This window comes from Mustela lutreola, chromosome 5 (genome assembly GCF_030435805.1).
Source record: "Mustela lutreola isolate mMusLut2 chromosome 5, mMusLut2.pri, whole genome shotgun sequence".
Lineage (NCBI taxonomy): Eukaryota > Metazoa > Chordata > Mammalia > Carnivora > Mustelidae > Mustela > Mustela lutreola.
Window position 1 is genome coordinate 39,999,216 of NC_081294.1, and position 17,788 is coordinate 40,017,003.

Here is a 17,788-nt window from a genome sequence, read left to right on the forward strand (position 1 = left end):
CTCTAACCCCCCCCCCCATGTTGCCTCTCAAATTCCTTATATCAGGGAGATCATATGAAAATTGTCTTTCTCTGATTGACTTATTTCGCTCAGCATGATACCCTCTAGTTCGATCCACATTATTACAAGCAAATGGCCAGATTTCATTTCTTTTGATGGCTGCATAGTATTCCATTATTCTCACACACACACACACACACACACACCCCTCACATCTTCTCTATATATTCATCTGTTGATGGATATCTAGGCTTTTCCCATAGTTTGGCTATTGTGGACATTGCTGCTATAAACATTCGGGTGCATGTGCCCCTTTGGATCACTACGTTTGTATCTTTAGGGTAAATACCCAGTAGTGCAATTGCTGGGTCATAGGGTAGCTCTATTTTCAACATTTTGAGGAACCTCCATGCTGTTTTCCAGAGTGGTTGCACCAGCTCGCATTCCCACCAACAGTGTAGGAGGGTTCCCCTTTCTCTGCATCCTCGCCAGCATCTGTCATTTCCTGACTTGTTAATTTTACCCATTCTGACTGGGGTGAGGTGGTATTTCATTGTGGTTTTGATTTGTATTTCCCTGATGCTGAGTGGTGTGGAGCACTTTTTCATGTGTCTGTTGGCCATCTGGATGTCTTCTTTGCAGAAATGTCAGTTCATGCCCTCTGCCCATTTCTTGATTGAAAAAAAAATGTTTAAAACAGGATATGGGCCATCCAGTTCTCAGCACTATCAGCTGTGCCCCCCTCAGAAACACTTGCTAACCAGTTCTCTCCTTTCCATCAGACTAACAGTCAATTTTCTTAAAAGCATCTAATTAAAACCAAACAAACCTTTCAGACCTTATGTCAGGCTCTAGGGAATTCTTTCCATCCCCACCCACCTGGCTCCTCAAAATTGTAGTCTGTATGTGATATTCACTCCTCAACCAGCTGCGGTTTAACTTCTGCCCCTGCCTTGCCTCTGATTCTCCCCTTAGTTAAATCAAAGACACCCTTGCTGCTAAATCTATGCTCCATTCTTGTCTACCTTAACCTCATCATGTTTGACTGAAGCTGTGCTGTTTGTCTTGTTGCACTTCTCACTTCCTGCATTACTCAATGTCTTACCACCGGCACAGAAGGGAAACCAGTTTGGACCATTACAATCTCTCTGCAGAAAAGTAATTCACCCCACAAAGATGGCACATGACCTTGCTTAATAACGTAAAACGTTAACTGTTTTCCAGACTGTGGGTTGTGACCGATTTGGGGGTTGTGAAATAAACTTAGTGAGTTGCAAGGCTCACTGTTAAGCTCAGTGGAATTGACTAGAGACCATCAGAGTAGATCACATGTAGTAAAGCTAAGTGTTTCGTGCCTAGAATGTGCATAGGTTTGCACACTCTATGGGGAGGCTAACCAAATTTCTTTTTGTGGGTCTTATCAGAAAAGTAAAAAGTAAAAAAGGCACTGACTTGGGTCTTCATAAAGGTAACTCCAATATTTCAGAATAGAACCTACACTTTAATTTGGAAACATAGAACAAAAATCTTCAGCAAAAATCTTTCACAAAAATCTTGATTTTGAAGAGATAAAAAAATAGTATTAACTTTAAAATAGGATTCTGGTTCATTCCTAGAGCAACTGGTAAAAATTGAGACAGCTTTGACAATGTCCTGTTGTCCCAACAAAAATGACACACGAGGCTCTCCACAAGCTGGCTCCTGCTCACCTCTCAGCCTCATGTCCCCACTTCGTACTTTGTAATCTACACAGCAGCCACACCAAGTCCTCTGCGTCCTGCAATCACACAGTTTTGGCTCCTGGCCCTGCAACATGCCATTCCAGGACAGGGAACACTCCAAGTCCCTCGCCTCCTTACCTTCCCTGCCTAAAGCTTCATCTGCCCCACGCTGTGGCCCATCTCATCCCTCAGAGATCACTCCTCCTAGGGAAACTTCTCAGACTCCAAGCCTAATTGTTACTGAAATCCCCAAATAAGCCCCTGTCCATGAGGGTCCAGGAGAGCAAGTCATGAGGCCAACTAGAGCAGTTCTTCCCACCTGTTTTATTATTGCACTGTGCTGCTCACCCCAAGAAGTCTTTTGAGACCTTTTTTACCTAATGCTCCTCCCTGTCCCCTGTGAAATTTTAATACCACAGATACACGACATGTCTGTTTGTGTTGTGAGTGTGTACATGTCTGTTTGTATACTGTGGCCCTTTGGAGGGCCACAAACCATTATCTAATAGTTAAGATTTTATATAATCTTAAATTACATACATTTTTTTCTCTATAAGGACCAATTTTTGTCCCCTTGTGGGTGATCGTCCCCACTGAGAATTCATAGAATAAAATAAAACTCTGCTAGCCCTCTCAAGGGAGCTAGGAATAAAACAGTTCATGTTCTTTCCTGATGAGAAGCTTAGGTCAAATGCTGAAGGTGCAGGAAGATGAAGTATAGACTTAACAATGAGGCTGACTTCGACCTAACCCAGGTGGAGTTGGCAGTAGGGCAAAAGTTATTCTGCAGCAGGGTGGAGAGTGACCACTGAATCTGGGCTACAGATCCAAGGAGTGGGGCTGGAAGGGGATGAGAGTCACTAGCTTGAAGGTGACAGCAGATCTAGGAAGTCTTGTTCTAAGAAGATGGGACATACTTGACCTTAGGCTGATGGAGTGTGGATACTGAAAGACTGGAGAATACCCAGGAAGGGGTAAGTGGCTGGATGAAAGTCCAGAGGAGGAGGGAGGGGACAAGGGAATCACAGGCCAGGGATAAAGGGGTAGAGGAAGCTTCTTTTCCTCTGCAATGTCTGGGTGTGAATGTACAAGGCCTCAGGGAAGTCAGTTCATTGGGAGAGTGAGATCAGGCCACAAGGGAAGGCCAAAGGAGTGGAAGACATCTATAGCATCCCCTTTGGAGAAACTGCAGAAGCTGATTGAAGTACACGGAAGGATGGCCAAACGGCATCAAGGACCCAGTGAAATAAGAAGTACAAAATCTATAGCAGTGTGACGTCTTTTTCCCTATCACTTTCCAGGTGCTGTCTTGGGCGCAGGGACGCAACAGCGAGGCCCAAGTTTCTGACCTCAGACTGCCATTGTCTGCCTTGCCCAACTGGAGTGTAAAGTCATGAGTAAGATGGCTTTCCATACTGGTCATGGTGAAGAAGAGAAAACAGAGTACTGTAATGGAGTGACAGGTGGGCGACTTCGCTGGATGGTCAGGAAAGGCCTGCCTGAAGAGATGACATTTGATCTGAAGCCTGGATGGTACAAAAAGGGCAACCTTGAGACATTCTGAGAGTGGAACTTTCAAAACAAGAGGGTCTCTAGTACAACGGGAACAAGGAAGAAATATGCTTGTCTTCAAGGGCAGACAGTGTGGCTGGATCATAGGATCAAGAGAAGAGGTGGGGAAGAGGCCAGCAGGGACTGAGTACTGTTGACCTTTGACCGTGGCAGCTTAGGGGTACCCACACCCTACATGGTCAAACATCCAAGTATAACTTTTGACTCTCCTAAAACTTAACTACGAATAGCCCTCTATTGACTGGAAGTTTTATCCATAACATGAACAGCTGATGAACACACATTTTACATGTTATATGTATTATATTGTATTCTTATAATAAGGTAAACTAGAGAGAAAAGAAAAGAAAATGTTATTAGGAAAATCACAAGGAAGAGAAAATGCATTTGAAGTATTATACTGGGTTTATGGGGAAAACAAAAACATAAACAACCCAGGGAGGAAGGACAGTAGGGCAAGAAGTGGGGCAGAAAGACCAGTTTGGAAGCCTGGTAGATTCTCCAAAGGGAGAAAGGGTTGAGGTAGTTGATGAGATGCAGGGCAGTTCCGGGGTGGGCAGGATCAAAGGGCAGTTTTGGGAAAACGAGAGACGTCTTGCGTGTTGCATCAGAAATGCTGATGCTCGATTCTAACCGCAGCAAGTCATACACACAATCCCACGTGGAAACACCTCTCACACCTGGTCCTCCTTGCCTATTTTCAAGGTTCCTGGAGGCGATAAACTGCAAGATTACTAGATACGTTTTTCTCTGCCCACCCGAATAATATCTTTGCAGGTTTTTAAAAAGTTTTATTTATTTATTTTTTCAAAGATTTTATTTATTTATTTGACAGAGAGAGATCACAAGTAGGTAGAGAGGCAGGCAGAGAGAGAGAGAGAGAGGGAAGCAGGCTCCCTGCTGAGCAGAGAGCCCGATGTGGGACTCGATCCCAGGACCTTGAGATCATGACCTGAGCCGAAGGCAGCGGCTCAATCCACTGAGGCACCCAGGCACCCCCTAAGTTTATTTTTTAGAGCAGTTTTAGTTTTTAGGTTTTCAGTTTAAGTTCTTTAAATAGGCTTTCTTTTCTTTTTTAATTAAAAAAAATTAAAAAGATTTTATTTATTTATTTGACAGAGAGAGAGCACAAGTAGGCAGAGAGACAGGCAAAGAAAGAGAGAGAGAGAGGAGGAAGCAGGCTCCCTGATGAGCAGAGAGCCTGATGTGGGACTTGAACCCAGGACCCTGAGATCAAGCAGAGGCTTATTCCACTGAGCCACCCATGCACCCTAGGCTTCATTTCTTATAGCAATTTTTAGAGCATGGTCAGAGGAGGGAGGGATGAACAGGTAGAGCACAGAAGATTATGGTGGTGAAGCTACTCTGTATGATACTACAATAGTGAGTACATGCCCTTATACATTTTTCCAAATCCACACAATGCACACCACCAAACCCTAATGGACACTGTGGGTCATCATGTCAATGCAGAGTCATTAATTGCAACAAATGTAACACTTTGGTCGGGGTACCGGCAATGGGGGATGCTATGCCTATATGGGGTGGGGGTTATATGAAAAACCTCTGTACCTGCTCAATTTTGCCTTGGCTGTTTCAAGTATTTTAAAGCCAAATCCTTAATATCTTACCTATTTCCTGCCACAGGCAGTGTGCTCTATTCTTGACTTACCTCTCAGAATAGCACTGATGAAAACAGCTCTCAATATTTTATGAGTCAGAGGACATTAAAATATCTAAAAGAGTACATGTTCCAGTGCCTGAGTGGCTCATTTGGTTGAGTGTCTGTCTGTCTTCAGCTCAGGTCATGATCCAGGGGTCCCGGGAGGGAGCACCACAGGCTCCCTGTTCAGCAGCAAGTCTCCCCCTTCTGCCCCTCCCCCTGCTTGTTCGTTTTTCTCTCTCTCTCTCTCAAATAAATAAAAAAGTCTTTAAGAAAAAAAAAAGAGTACATGTTCCTCTCTAGGGCCACCAACTTGTAAAGTGCAGGTCAAAAAAGCTGAGTGTAAACAGCATTATTAAAGCATGTTCTTTAAGTACATACCAAGATGTCTGTAGAGGTTTTTAGAGTAATAAAAAGGACCCAAGGGATGTCGTTCCCTTCTGTTTTCTGACACTTACTTTTTTAGACATTTTTCTATCATTCTAAGAAAATGGATATATGATTTTAAAGAAAGGTATTCCTGACCCCACCCATTCTAGAAAATACAAATCTCCGTGGAGTGGAAGTTTTTTACATTTTAAAACTTCTTGTGCATTTGTACTTTACACACGCTGTAGGAATAAAAAGCACAAACATGCTTTACAGTAAAAAGTCAGTGTCCCTCCAGCCCCTGCCTCCCAAGTACTGATATCATCACAGGAGGCAGCCGGTGTTCCGTGGTGTTCAGCCACATATCTTCCAGAGAGGTTCTATTTATATAAGCAAATACCTACTTACTAAAAAAGCATAAATAGTAGCATATTATATGCTGTTCTGGACTTTTCTTTTTATTAAGCATGTTTTGGAAATCCTTCTCCAACAATGGACAGAGTTGCCTCATTTGTTTTTTAATGTAAGTTGAATATAAAGGGTATGATAATTAAGAAACTGCATGTCATTTATTTGCCTTTTAATAGCAGAGCTACTAGATCAACCCTTAGTTTTCTGCGCTTTACTATCAAATAGTTCAATGCTTTAACATTTTACTCTCCCCTGTGCCTTTATTTCCATTGCTAAGTTCCCCACTCTATGCCCCTGCCCACTCCCATCTGAGGTTTGACACCATTATCTAACTTAGTCATGTGATCTCATTTTTGATAAATCAGTTATAATAAGCCCAGAAGACTTGGCTCAGATGTCCCTTAAGGACACATGATGAAAAGATGAAAGAAAATAAAATGCATAGAACAGAGGGGTGAGAGTTGGTCACATGTCGGAGATTTGAGTATCTGTGTGTGTGTGTCTTAACTCCTAGTCAATTATAGCTACATTCATCCCTCCCAGCTTTGCACTTGGGGACAAGGATGAATGCAATCTTAGCTCATATTATAAGATAAGTGCACATCTTTGGACTTTTCTAAGAAGCCACAGTCCCTTAGATCACTATAGCTCAAGGACAGACACACACCCAGAGATTTGTTTTTTTAAATGCTGTTTCTGATTCTGAGTCTTTTTTTCTCTTGAGACAGGCAAAGCAGACACACTTGCCAAGGATAACTGAGAATGTAAGGACTATCCTTGCCTGGGCAGCTTGAGCGGGCTGTGTGCTAAATGTAACTTCGAACCATGCCCTATAAATAGCTGTTCATTGTCAGCGTGTGTGAAAAGACAAGAGTGGGTGTGTGGTGGTATGATTCAGGCCTAATGAAGTAGTCACGTCTGCGCAGGGTTACAACTGGTAACCTAGTCAGTAGGCAACTGGAAGGGCTCGCCTCTGACCGAACACAGACTGAAGGGAAGCTGTTCAATACCGGTTTTGCCTCCAACCATGGCAAAAATCATCCTGAGGCACCTCATTGAGACGCCAGTGCGCTACCAGGAGGAGTTTGAAGCTCGAGGCTTGGAAGACTGCAGGCTGGACCACGCTTTGTATGCACTGCCGGGGCCAACTACTGTGGACCTGAGAAAAGCCAGGGAGGCCCAGCTTCCTCCGGTGGACTCAGAGGCCAAGATGCCGGCCCAAGAAGGCAAATCCCGCTTCCAGATCCTGCTGGACGTGGTCCAGTTCCTCCCCGAAGATATCATCATTCAGACCTTCGAAGGCTGGCTGCTGATCAAGGCTCAGCATGGAACCAGAATGGATGAGCATGGTTTTATCTCAAGAAGTTTCACCCGACAGTATAAACTGCCAGATGGCATCGAAACCAAAGATTTGTCGGCCGTCCTCTGTCACGATGGAATTCTGGTGGTGGAAGTAAAGGAGCCAGCTGGAACTCAGTGAAATCTTATCAATTCCTGTTCATACGGCAGAAGGAACATTATAGTTCAGCCAATGGTACCAAGGGGTTGTTTGTATTAACCATATTTGAAATGATTTTTATAAGATTGAAAATAGAAACATAGTTCCTGGTATGTTGAGATTGTGTTTGTTATTCTTACTCAGAGAGGAAAATTGTTAAATGTTTCTATAGATCAAAGGGATGCTAATCTAACACCTGAAACACTGACAGTTTAGGAGACAATGTGGATTCTAGTGAAGATTCAGAATTATTTCTTCATTACTCCAAAAAATGTCCCAGAAACTGCATTTGTAATACTTGATGGCAAAAGAGCCATATAAATTTCTTATCCATTTTATGAAAACTTTTTATATTGCTAAAAAAAAGTTGTGATTCCCTTCACTTGACAAGCTTTTCTTTCTTTTTCTTTTTTTTGACAAGCTTTTCAATGAATTTTAATTGAAGTGGAATCTGTAAATATAGAGTCTGAAAGTTGAAATACAGCACTTAGGAATTGGGCCTGAAATGTATTTATGATTCATTACAGCTGTTACTGCCTTAAATGTAATGCTGGAATTTTCAGATGTAAATTTTATTTAAAAAAAAAAAAGTTCTAAATATGTACCTCATTTTTAAAAAGTCAAACTGAGTGCTGGATTGATGTATTTTTAACAACAGCATATGTTCTGTGGATATTTATGCAATGTTACAAACTTATATGTTGACTCATATTCTTATAATTTTGTATTAAGTTTAGGAAACCACTTTAGAAAGTATAATTACTGAATTCAAAGAGTTTTACTCTACAATCTTTGATGCTACTTAGAATTTTAGATTTTAGAAGACGGCAAAATATACTGCATCTGCTGTCTCTGCATAATCCTTAGCTTTAAATAGCCTGGCAGGTAGTAGAGTTTCCCAGGCCAGAGCTTGCACAGGGGCTGAGAAGTGCTGAGACACTGATGGAGGTTAAGGATTTGCTTTAGGAATATTGCCATCAACAGCTGGTCTGTGACATTCCAAAGATTTGCTATCTCATTCTGTACATGCTAAAAATTTCTCAGGAGGAAATGGCCACTTTTACCCTGTACCCCATGTGTGCGGCCAGCGAGCCTATGCACAGTGCTGGGAATAGAAGGGACTGGGTGTGCAAAGAGCCAGGATGGATGCAGGCCACTGACGACACCCCTGTCCTCCTCCACAGCGCTTTGTTGTTTGAGTGACAATGTAAGAGACACGAAGGAAGAGAAAAAGACACCAAACAGTTCTAAAAAGTGTTTTGAAAGCAAACACAATTGGAGAGATGTTTACAATATAATTAAATTGCAAAGATTTTGAAACTGAATGTTAATGCTTATTCACTGAGGTTTGTGCAGCATAAGAAATTTTGTTTGACAAAGTAAATATCACAGACCAGCTTTGCTACATTACAAAGATGATCATAATTAATGGGACTCCATCTAATACAATTAGACCTGGGATGCCATTTGTCCCACTTTAGATTATTCTTTCTCAATGATTGGCAGGTTGGTAGGGAAACAAAGTAGTGCTTTGAGAGTAAACCAATCAATAAAAACATCCCTCTCATTTGGCCTTATCCCTACTCTAGAGAAGATCCTACTTCTGGGAAAATTCAGGAAATAAAATTATTATTATTATTTTTAAAGATTTTATTTATCTATTTGAGAGAGAGAGAACGAGAGAGAGAGTGCCGCACGCATGAAGTGGGTGGGGAGGCAGAGGGACAGCAGACTCCCCATTGAGCCAGGAGCCTGACGTGGGGCTGATCCCAGGACCCCGAGATCATGACCAGAGCAGAAGGGAGATGCTCAACTGCACAGGCTCAACTGACTAAGCCAACCAGGTGCCCCAAGAAGTAAAATTCTTACCATGAGGAGCAACCAATAGAAACGTCTCCTTTAAGAAGGAACACTAAAATAACCACCTCATCCAATTAGCATTATTTTTTCTTAAGGTATATTTAAAAGTATTACATAACCATTTTGATTTGGAAAATATATAAAACGCTATAACAAATTTTTAAAAATTCTCTTATTACTATGAGGTTGCTACTTCAAATCTCTAGTTCCATCTTCCCCTATGCATAAATACATATATCACTTTTCACAAAGTTAGGATTATATTTGCATGGAGTTTGATGCCCCAATCATTCGGGTTACTCACGTGGTGCCAACCCAAACCCATCCCTCGTCCTTGCCAGTCCCATTCTGAGCCCAAGCAGGCTGACCCCCACGAGCTGCCATCACTCTAGTTTCCAGCAGCGGGCTTCAGACAATGGAAGTGCTGACCGGAGGCCAGAGACTGGAGAGAGGATTCGTGGGCAGGAGAGGACAAAGTTCAGGGCATTTCCTTCTGTCAACCTGCTGGGATGAGGTACTGGCAGGCCTGTGTCTCTCCTTGACTACACCTCTGGAGAAGTGACTATTTCTCCAGGCCTCCTGCTTGGACTGGGCTTGGGTATCCTAATGCTGTTTCTTCCTTTTATCCCATCAGCAGTTGGCACGATTGTGTTTTCTGCCCTTTCTTGTCCCTGGTCTTCATCATTCTCTATCGATTCCTCTTACTTGGTCTGCTTTCCCCTCAATGGTCCCTTCCTTAGATCCCCTTTCAGGTGATGGAATTCTGTTTTCCTCCAGAACTCTGACTGCTTATCTTCTTAAGTGTGTGTGTGTGTGTGTGTGTGTATGTGTATGTGTTTAAACTGTATCTCTTGCTTTTATACCAAACAGAAGTTGATTTGTAATGGCTATGCACTATTCCAACCCATATAAAACATATTATAATTTAACCATTCCTTTTCAGTACTGGTCCTAATAGGAAACAGCAATGTCAAAATTAGAATAATTCAAATTTGAATAATTTATTTGTAAAGAGATCGATTTCACAGGAGTGGGCAGGGTGAAGAAGAGCTGTAGGGGACAGTGTATAACCTGAGCGTAGCAGTGTGCAGCTGTTCTGTTCCCTGGGTCCAAAGAGATGAGAGGAGGAAGAGGGTCTCAGGAATCAAGATTGTCAGATGGAGGAGACCACCAGCTGTGACTTTCTTTTGATGATACAAACAGCCCCAGATAACCTCTCCCTGGTGTCAGGAAAATAAATATTTATCCTTCTAATCTCCTACCAGGATGCCCCACTGGTGGGACATAAGTGGTAGCTGGAGGGCGTGGACACCCTGTTGATTTGGTTCCACAGCCTCCCAGAGCAGGGCGCAGGGTGGAAAGAAAGTGGAGAGTGACTCCTGTGGACTGAGGGGAAAATATCCAGCACTTCTGTGAAGTGAGTACTGTTGTTACAGCTCTTTTGGACAAACTTAAAATACAGCCTGAAACATGGATTGAAGTGCTAACACTTTATTTGGGAAGTACAAGCGCAGAACAGTAAAAGTGAGGAAATAGGGGGAAAGAGGCGAGAAAAAAACGGGAAGCGAAGTGAGGTGATGTGTTACTATGCTGACCACCACGGGACGATGAGCTATGAAGAGACTCAAGCAGGCTCTTGGCAAGGATGTTGGCTTAGCACCTGGAACTTCTCCAGAAGATCTTTGGGAAGAAATAAAATCTTAAAGCAATCCACAGGGAAGAAAAAAAAAAGAGGGAACTTGCTTGCATGGTCCCTACTATTTCCTGTTTCCCCTTAGTCAAGGTTTAGCTCACAGGGAACAGACTCTCCTGCACTTCTGGGGTGTATCACCCAAACACTTCATGGCTGCTCAGAAAACCAGATGTCATACCCCACGGTGTGACGTTTCATCCAGGCTGACAGCAAAAGGAGACATGCTGACAGCATGGTTAGGGGTCATGCTGACATGGTTAGGAGACATGCTGACAGCATGGTTAGGGGTCACTCAGAGTGAGAAACACAGGCTCAGGGTTTCAACGTGGCTTCCAGCCACCTTAGGAGACTTGGCAACGGCTCTGGTGGCAGCAGCCTGGGCTGCAAGGCAGGGGAGACCCTCAGGAAGAAGAAGGCAGATGGAAAGGCACACAGGGTTTGTATCCACCACAACCCCAAATCCAGAGCTGAGGGAGGGGGGAGCCAGGCAAATCACACAGTCCTGCAGCATCAACTGCATATGTATTCCAGACTGCCTTCAAATTTTATGGATTCTAATATCATCTTATATTTTTATCTAATTTTTTATTGGCTTAAGTGCAAAGTCAGTTCTCTTAAACTTCTCCAGGATTTTTCTTTTCCTGTAGATTGTGGATCAAAGATTTCTTTTTGTTTTTGTTTAAGTATTTTATTTACTCATTTGTCAGAGAGAGAGAGAGAGAGCGAGCACAAGCAAAGAGAGCAGCAGGCAGAGGGAGAAGCCGACTCTCGGCTGAGCAGGGAGTCTGATGTGGGACTCGATCCCTGGACCCTGGGATCATGACCTGAGCTGAAGGCTGACGTTTAACCGGTTGAGGTTTAACGTTTAACCACCCAGGCGTCCCTGTTTTTGTTTTAAGTTGCCTAATTTTTATCCTGGAAGCCCAGAAGTCATTATGATGTGGGAAACAAAGGCAGAAGAAAAATTATTAAATTTCCTTACTACTTATAGCCCATTGACAAGTCCTTGAAACAGGCAGAGTGACATTCCTCTAGGAACTTAGCTGCCTCAATGTTAATACTTTGCTAAGGGCAAAAGGCAATCTTAGCCTGACCCTCCAGAATCCCAAAGTCTACTTTGACATATAAAAATTCCTTTGGAAACTTCCTTTATCTCTACTCCCCAAGATACACATCAGCAATCATTCTCCAAGCATATGACCCACCGATATACATCTGAAGGGCTTCATGACTAAGGTTTTATTAGACAGTAATAAATGACCTTTTCCCCAAAATAGCTAGCCCCCTCAAGGTCCTGGAAACCTTGCTTCCAAAATTCCCTTGAGATTTATATTATTCCCTAACCCCCTCCCAGCTTGAAAGTATGTAATGGGCCACTCCTCACAACTCTAGTATTAGCTCTTTCTGCCTACGGGTACTGTCCCCGTGCTTTAATAAAATCACCTTTCTGCAACAAAGGTGCCTCAAGTATTATTACTTAGCCATCAGCTTCAAACTTGAATGTCTTTCCAGTTGAAGACTTTAGTTCCACTGACCTCCTTCAGTCCGAACCGCACTGGGACCCTGAATGTGGTCTTGCCTTACTTCTCACCCACTTGTGATTGTCTGAAAATTGCTGTCAGTGGTCCTTAGCACATATTAAAAAAGAGATTTTAAAAAACACAAATGGCATACAACCTCCGGGGGAAAAAAAACACCTCATATCATTTCCTCAAGCTTAACAAATCTCTTTTTCACTAGCCACGACTGCTCTTCAGAGATTCTCAAATAATTAGTTGGAAAGAATAAAAATGTTGGTTTGGTATGCTAATTAAAACTTACATATTATATTTTAAAAATAACTCTCTGTCTTAACAATTGAGTTGATTAGATGTCCTCCTCAAGATATGAGACAGTATTTTTAATCTGAAAAGTAAATGATTCTAAGTAAATGTTTTCTTCTACATTTCCTCAGCATTGTTTAACACACAAGAGCATGCATGTATATATGTAATATAAAATACTGTATCTTAATGTCTTAATCTACTTCAGGGACAAATAAAATGAAAATTTATCGTAGTACAATAAAATGGGCTATATGATCCCATTCTTTGTAATTTGTTGAGATTTTCTTCATGACCTGTTATATAGTTATTTTTAAAAAATATTCCATGTATATGTGAAAATAATTTACATGTACACTTTCTTTTGCAGTATATGTATATATATGCATATATATAATTAATTTTGTTATTTTGTCAGTTCAAATATTCTTCTGTTTTTTTGTTTATGGCTACTAAAAATATTCAAATTGGCATTTAAAAACCTTTCAGTATTGGGGTACCCGGGTGGCTCAGTGGGTTAAAGTCTCTGTCTTTGGCTTAGGTCACGATCCCAGGGTCCTGGGATCAAGCCCTGCATCGGGCTTTCTGCTCAGAAGGGAGCCTGCTTCCCCCTTTCTCTTTGCCTGCCTCTCTGCCTACTTGCGATCTCTCTGTCAAATAAATAAATAAAATCTTAAAAAAAAAAAAACAAAACAAATTTCAGTATGAAAGGACAATTGAAAATTAAAAAAAAAATTCTCTTCCATATTTTTCCTTTTAGATTTCCAGGTTATGTTGTTATGTGATTATATATTTATAATTTATTTCAGTTGAATTATGTCTTATATTATATTATTATGTATTATTATGTAGACTCTATCTCCATGTAATGCTTCTTGCATTGTTATTTTGTCCAATAATATCAGTTTTTTGTTTTATGCTTTGACACATTTTTTTCTTATATATTCAGTATAGCTTTGTCTTAAGTTTGTTTCTTAGAAGCAGTTGCATGTAGCTTGATTTAAAAAATACAGTCTGATAATCTGACTTTTAATAGATAAATTTAACCCCATTACTTATTGCATGAAATATTTGGATGTGTTTCTTACTATGTGTCTTTATTTATCATGGTTTCCCTTTGCTTTTTTCCCTTTTCTGTCTTTGGATGATCAAGTTTTCTAAGCTTGCCTCCTTGTTTTTTTCTCTTGATCCTTAATGTGTTAAAATTTAAACATTGTTAGAAAATGTGTAGGTTAATATACATGTTTGAAGGAAACTAATAAAAGAATAAAAATGTGGACACTTAAAATTCTTTAACATTTCTATTCTTTTGAGCATTTGGAGAATGTTTGTGTCTTTACTACCCATTGAATCCTCCTCCCCATCTTGCTGCCATTGTTAATTTTAGTTTTACCTTTAATTATTGATTGCTAAAATCTCACAACTAAAATTTTTTTTTATGCATTTGTGTGCTCCTCTTTTTTCTTATTTTCCACAGTTTTCCTTCTGGGTTTCTGTCTCTTCCTAAGGCACCTTATTATTTTTGTAAGGGTCTGTAAGTGGAAAATTCTCAGTTTTTACACTGCTTCATTCTTGGATAATATTTAGGAGAGTATAAAATTGTGGATGAACGATTATTTCACCTCAGCCCTGCTCTCTGGTTTCCGGTTGGATTCATCCAATGGTAGGCACCGGCAGGAGAGCAGCTTATAGAATGAAAAAGGGATGGGGGTAGTTTTCTCTGACTCGTGCTGCTTTGGTTCCAGGTGCTGGCAGGGGCTGCTCTGACACACAGTGGTGGTGAGGCATACCCTCCCCCAGGCTCTCCCGCACTGGGAAAGTAGTTCTATTTCCCCTTTCCTATTCCTTCAGGCTCAGCGAGGTAATGGCTTCCCACTGTTCCTGGTCTCTGGGTGCCTACAATTTGCATCAATTTTAATGTGTAGGGTATTTTTTCTAGTACCACCACGCAACACTGACACCAACTGAGTGTCCTACAATTCAACTCAATTCTAACACCCTCTACCCAGAGAGAACATCAGATCCCAAAGGTCAAGGGTTCAGTCCTACAAGACTGCCCTCCTCCCACTTCAGAAACCCAGGTTGTCACCTGTACTTCTGACCAATGGGCTACAGGTTGGAGGTTACAAAGATCCCCTCTGTGGGTTCAGTTCATTGGCTAGAGGGGCTCATAGAACTTGGAGAAACTATTCTATGTAGTTGATGAGCAGTTTATTATGAAAGGATATAACTCAGAAGAGCCAAATGGAAGAGATGCAAAGGGCAAGATATGGGGAAAGGGTGTGGGGCTTCCATGACCTCTCCAGGTGCACCACTCTCCCCAAGACTCCAGGTGTTCACCAACCCAGACACTCTCTGAACCACATCCTTTTCGGTTTTTATGAGGCTTCATTACATAGGCATGCTTCATTAAATCACTGGGCATGGGTGACTGAACTCAATCTCCAGCCGCTCTCCCCTCTTTAAAGGTTCCTGGGTGGGACTGAAAGTTCCAAACCTCTAATCAGACGGTTGGCTCTCCTGGCAACAAGCCCCCATCCTTAGGTTACTTAGGGGCTTTCCAAAGTCACATTAACATAACAAAGGCACCTCTGAAGCAGCTGACATTTTGAGAACTCCAAGGGTCTTTGGAGATCTGTGCCAGAAACCGGGATGAGGATCAGATATGTATTTCTTATCGGAAATCATAATAATCATGATACCATAATGCCTCAGCACTTTTGTTGTTTCCTCAGCTCTGCCCACATCTCTGTACATCATTTTATTTATACTTTATCATACATTTTTTTAAATCTTTAAAAATCCAAGCTAAGCATGCCTTTTGTTTCCCTCTGGGACTCTGAATGATGTATCCACAAATGTATTCTTCTTTTGGCATGAGAAAGACCCCTTTTAAACAAACAAAGAAGAAGACAACAACAACAAAAAAAAAACCCAGGAAAACAAAAGGAAACTTTCATGAATTAAAAAAAATTTGCAACTTTTTGGATTTTGTCTAGTTTGTGTTTGAGACCAAAAAGCATGATTTTCTGTGTTGTTGAGTATGGAAAAAACAAAACAAAACTAAACTAAACTAATGGGTGCTGGTCTGTAGCATAAATTTAGCACAATCTTTCTGTTGGTAGTTTTAAGTCTCTTGATGTAATTTTTGATGTGGAAGAGCAAGAATTAAAGAATCTGCTCTGAGACAATAAAAACTTTGCACAAAAATTTGTGCATTCTTTAATCTGAAGTATTGAAAATATAAGACATTTGTTAAGCAAACTAAAGTCTATCCGTATTATAAAATCTTATACTACCAGTAAATACCATCTTCTAGAAAATATTAAATGGAGTGGAAAAATGCTTAGTAAAATTAAGGAGGGAAGGCAAGTTACAAAAGTTGTACAGATTTCCCACTTTTAATTTCAGTGGGCATATTTCTGTGTAAACATGCATTGTTTAGGACATGATTTTAATGGCAGTGTTGCACTCCATAATGTGGATATGCCATAATTTATTATATGCAGAGAAGGGAGAATGAAAGGGTAATCAAAAATATCAGAAGTGACTATATAATTGGAATTTTAGAGTCTTTATATTTCACTGAGGAAATACAGAAGACAAATTATTTCATAATTAGGAAAGAAATAGGATAAAAATTCTATAAATGTAACGTTTAGTAAACGATCATCATAGTGTCTGGAAATAAAGTCCTAGCTGCACCTACATAGGATCTTATGATACTGGCAGAAAGCAAGTGTTTTACTCATTTGATGAACATATACCATCTCTAGTTATTCCAAAGAAATCAGAACCTTCAGGATCAACAGTCTCAAGACGTTATGATTCTATACAATGCAATAAGCACAAATGACTTTCCAAAAATCTAAATTTCAGTGCAGTGCAAATTATTTTTCAATTTGAACTGTAGTTGCAGCCCAGAAGTTCACGTAAGCTCAGAGAGTTTATTAGTGAGGAAAACCAAATGAGCTAGCTGTCTTGGCTGAATGGCAGGCCTGAAAGCATATCACCTTTCTTCCCCTCCCCGGTGGACTTGACTAGATGACACAGCCACCATCACTTTCCTCTGTGAAATGCTACCCTGGGGTTGCTGTGCTCCTCAAAGCAGCTGTCAGGCACATACCATTCTCCTGAAACACTGCCCTTCCAGAGGGTGGAATTTCCCCGTGCTCTTGTTTTGTCTCCCCAAACCCAGTTTTCCAAGCAACATTCATAGTGTTAGAGAACTCGATGTGGCTTTAATTCTCTGCTGCTGTTGAACGTGATACAATTAATTTCTTGTGAAACTGATTTTTAATTTGCCAGGAAATTCTAAATAGGCTATTTTGTTGCTAAGTCCATAAATAAACTTTATCCCCTGGATAAGGAAGAAATAACTGAACCTCTAAGGGTTGTAGTTTCCTTGCAAAACACAGAGTAATTAGCAAAGTAGACTTTGAGAGACTTTGCTACAAATGGAGCAAAACAGTGGTTTGAGTAGCAACTCTGCAACTTTCTAGTCTGGTGATTAGGGTCAGTTTGCATAACACCCTTATACCTCAGTTTCCCCATTTGTAAAATGGGGATAATTATAGTCTCTATCACATAGGGTTGTTTTGAAGAGCAAGTGAGATGAAAATGTAGGTGACCAACACCTGGTTTGCCCAGGGCAGAGGAGTCCTTCAGATAAAGAACTCTGAATGTTAAGATTGGGACGTTCCGAGCAGACGGGGATGGTTGGTCACCCTATAAAATGTCAGGTACTTACACAATGCCTTGTATCAGTAAATAAGAGCCATTATTTTATGTATTACAAGTGTCTTTGAGAACATTCCCATGGACACGTTTTCTACATACATTAATTAAACACATCCTGACATTACCTTTTATAAAGAAACTAAAACGTACAATTAAAAAAATAAAAAGCTTCATCAGTGAATCAATATCACTTTCCAATTCTAAGGTCTACTTGGTTATTTCTAAAATTCTACAAGTATTTTTTTTCCTCATTGAAGCCAAGTCTTAGAAAACTTCACATTGCTCTGTGAATTAGTATGCAAGAGCCTATGTTGTTCAAAAAGGGCACCTATAGCAAGATAAAAAGCTTTGTCACGATAAGAAAGGAATTGTAGAATAATCTTTTTAGTATAATGAATAAAAAGTTATTTAAGGCACACAAGCTTTTGGACACAATAT

At 40.8% G+C, this 17,788-nt stretch overlaps 1 protein-coding gene and 1 long non-coding RNA gene across 8 annotated transcripts in view; one reads left to right on the plus strand and one right to left on the minus strand.

Annotated features, from left to right (window-relative positions):
- LOC131831737 (uncharacterized) overlaps window positions 1–17,788 on the minus strand; it is a 130,216-nt gene that overhangs the window by 84,078 nt on the left and 28,350 nt on the right. The gene's annotated exons all lie outside the window — the stretch shown is intronic.
- On the plus strand, window positions 6,321–8,845 carry HSPB3 (heat shock protein family B (small) member 3). The gene has a single exon (XM_059173968.1). It carries the CDS (start codon window positions 6,764–6,766, stop codon window positions 7,214–7,216), a length of 453 nt encoding a protein of 150 aa, XP_059029951.1. The 5' UTR covers window positions 6,321–6,763; the 3' UTR covers window positions 7,217–8,845.

What these genes read in the sequence shown, in the direction of transcription:
- HSPB3 (XM_059173968.1), top strand. Translation starts at nt 6,764, where the DNA reads ATGGCAAAAATCATCCTGAGGCACCTCATTGAGACGCCAGTGCGCTAC.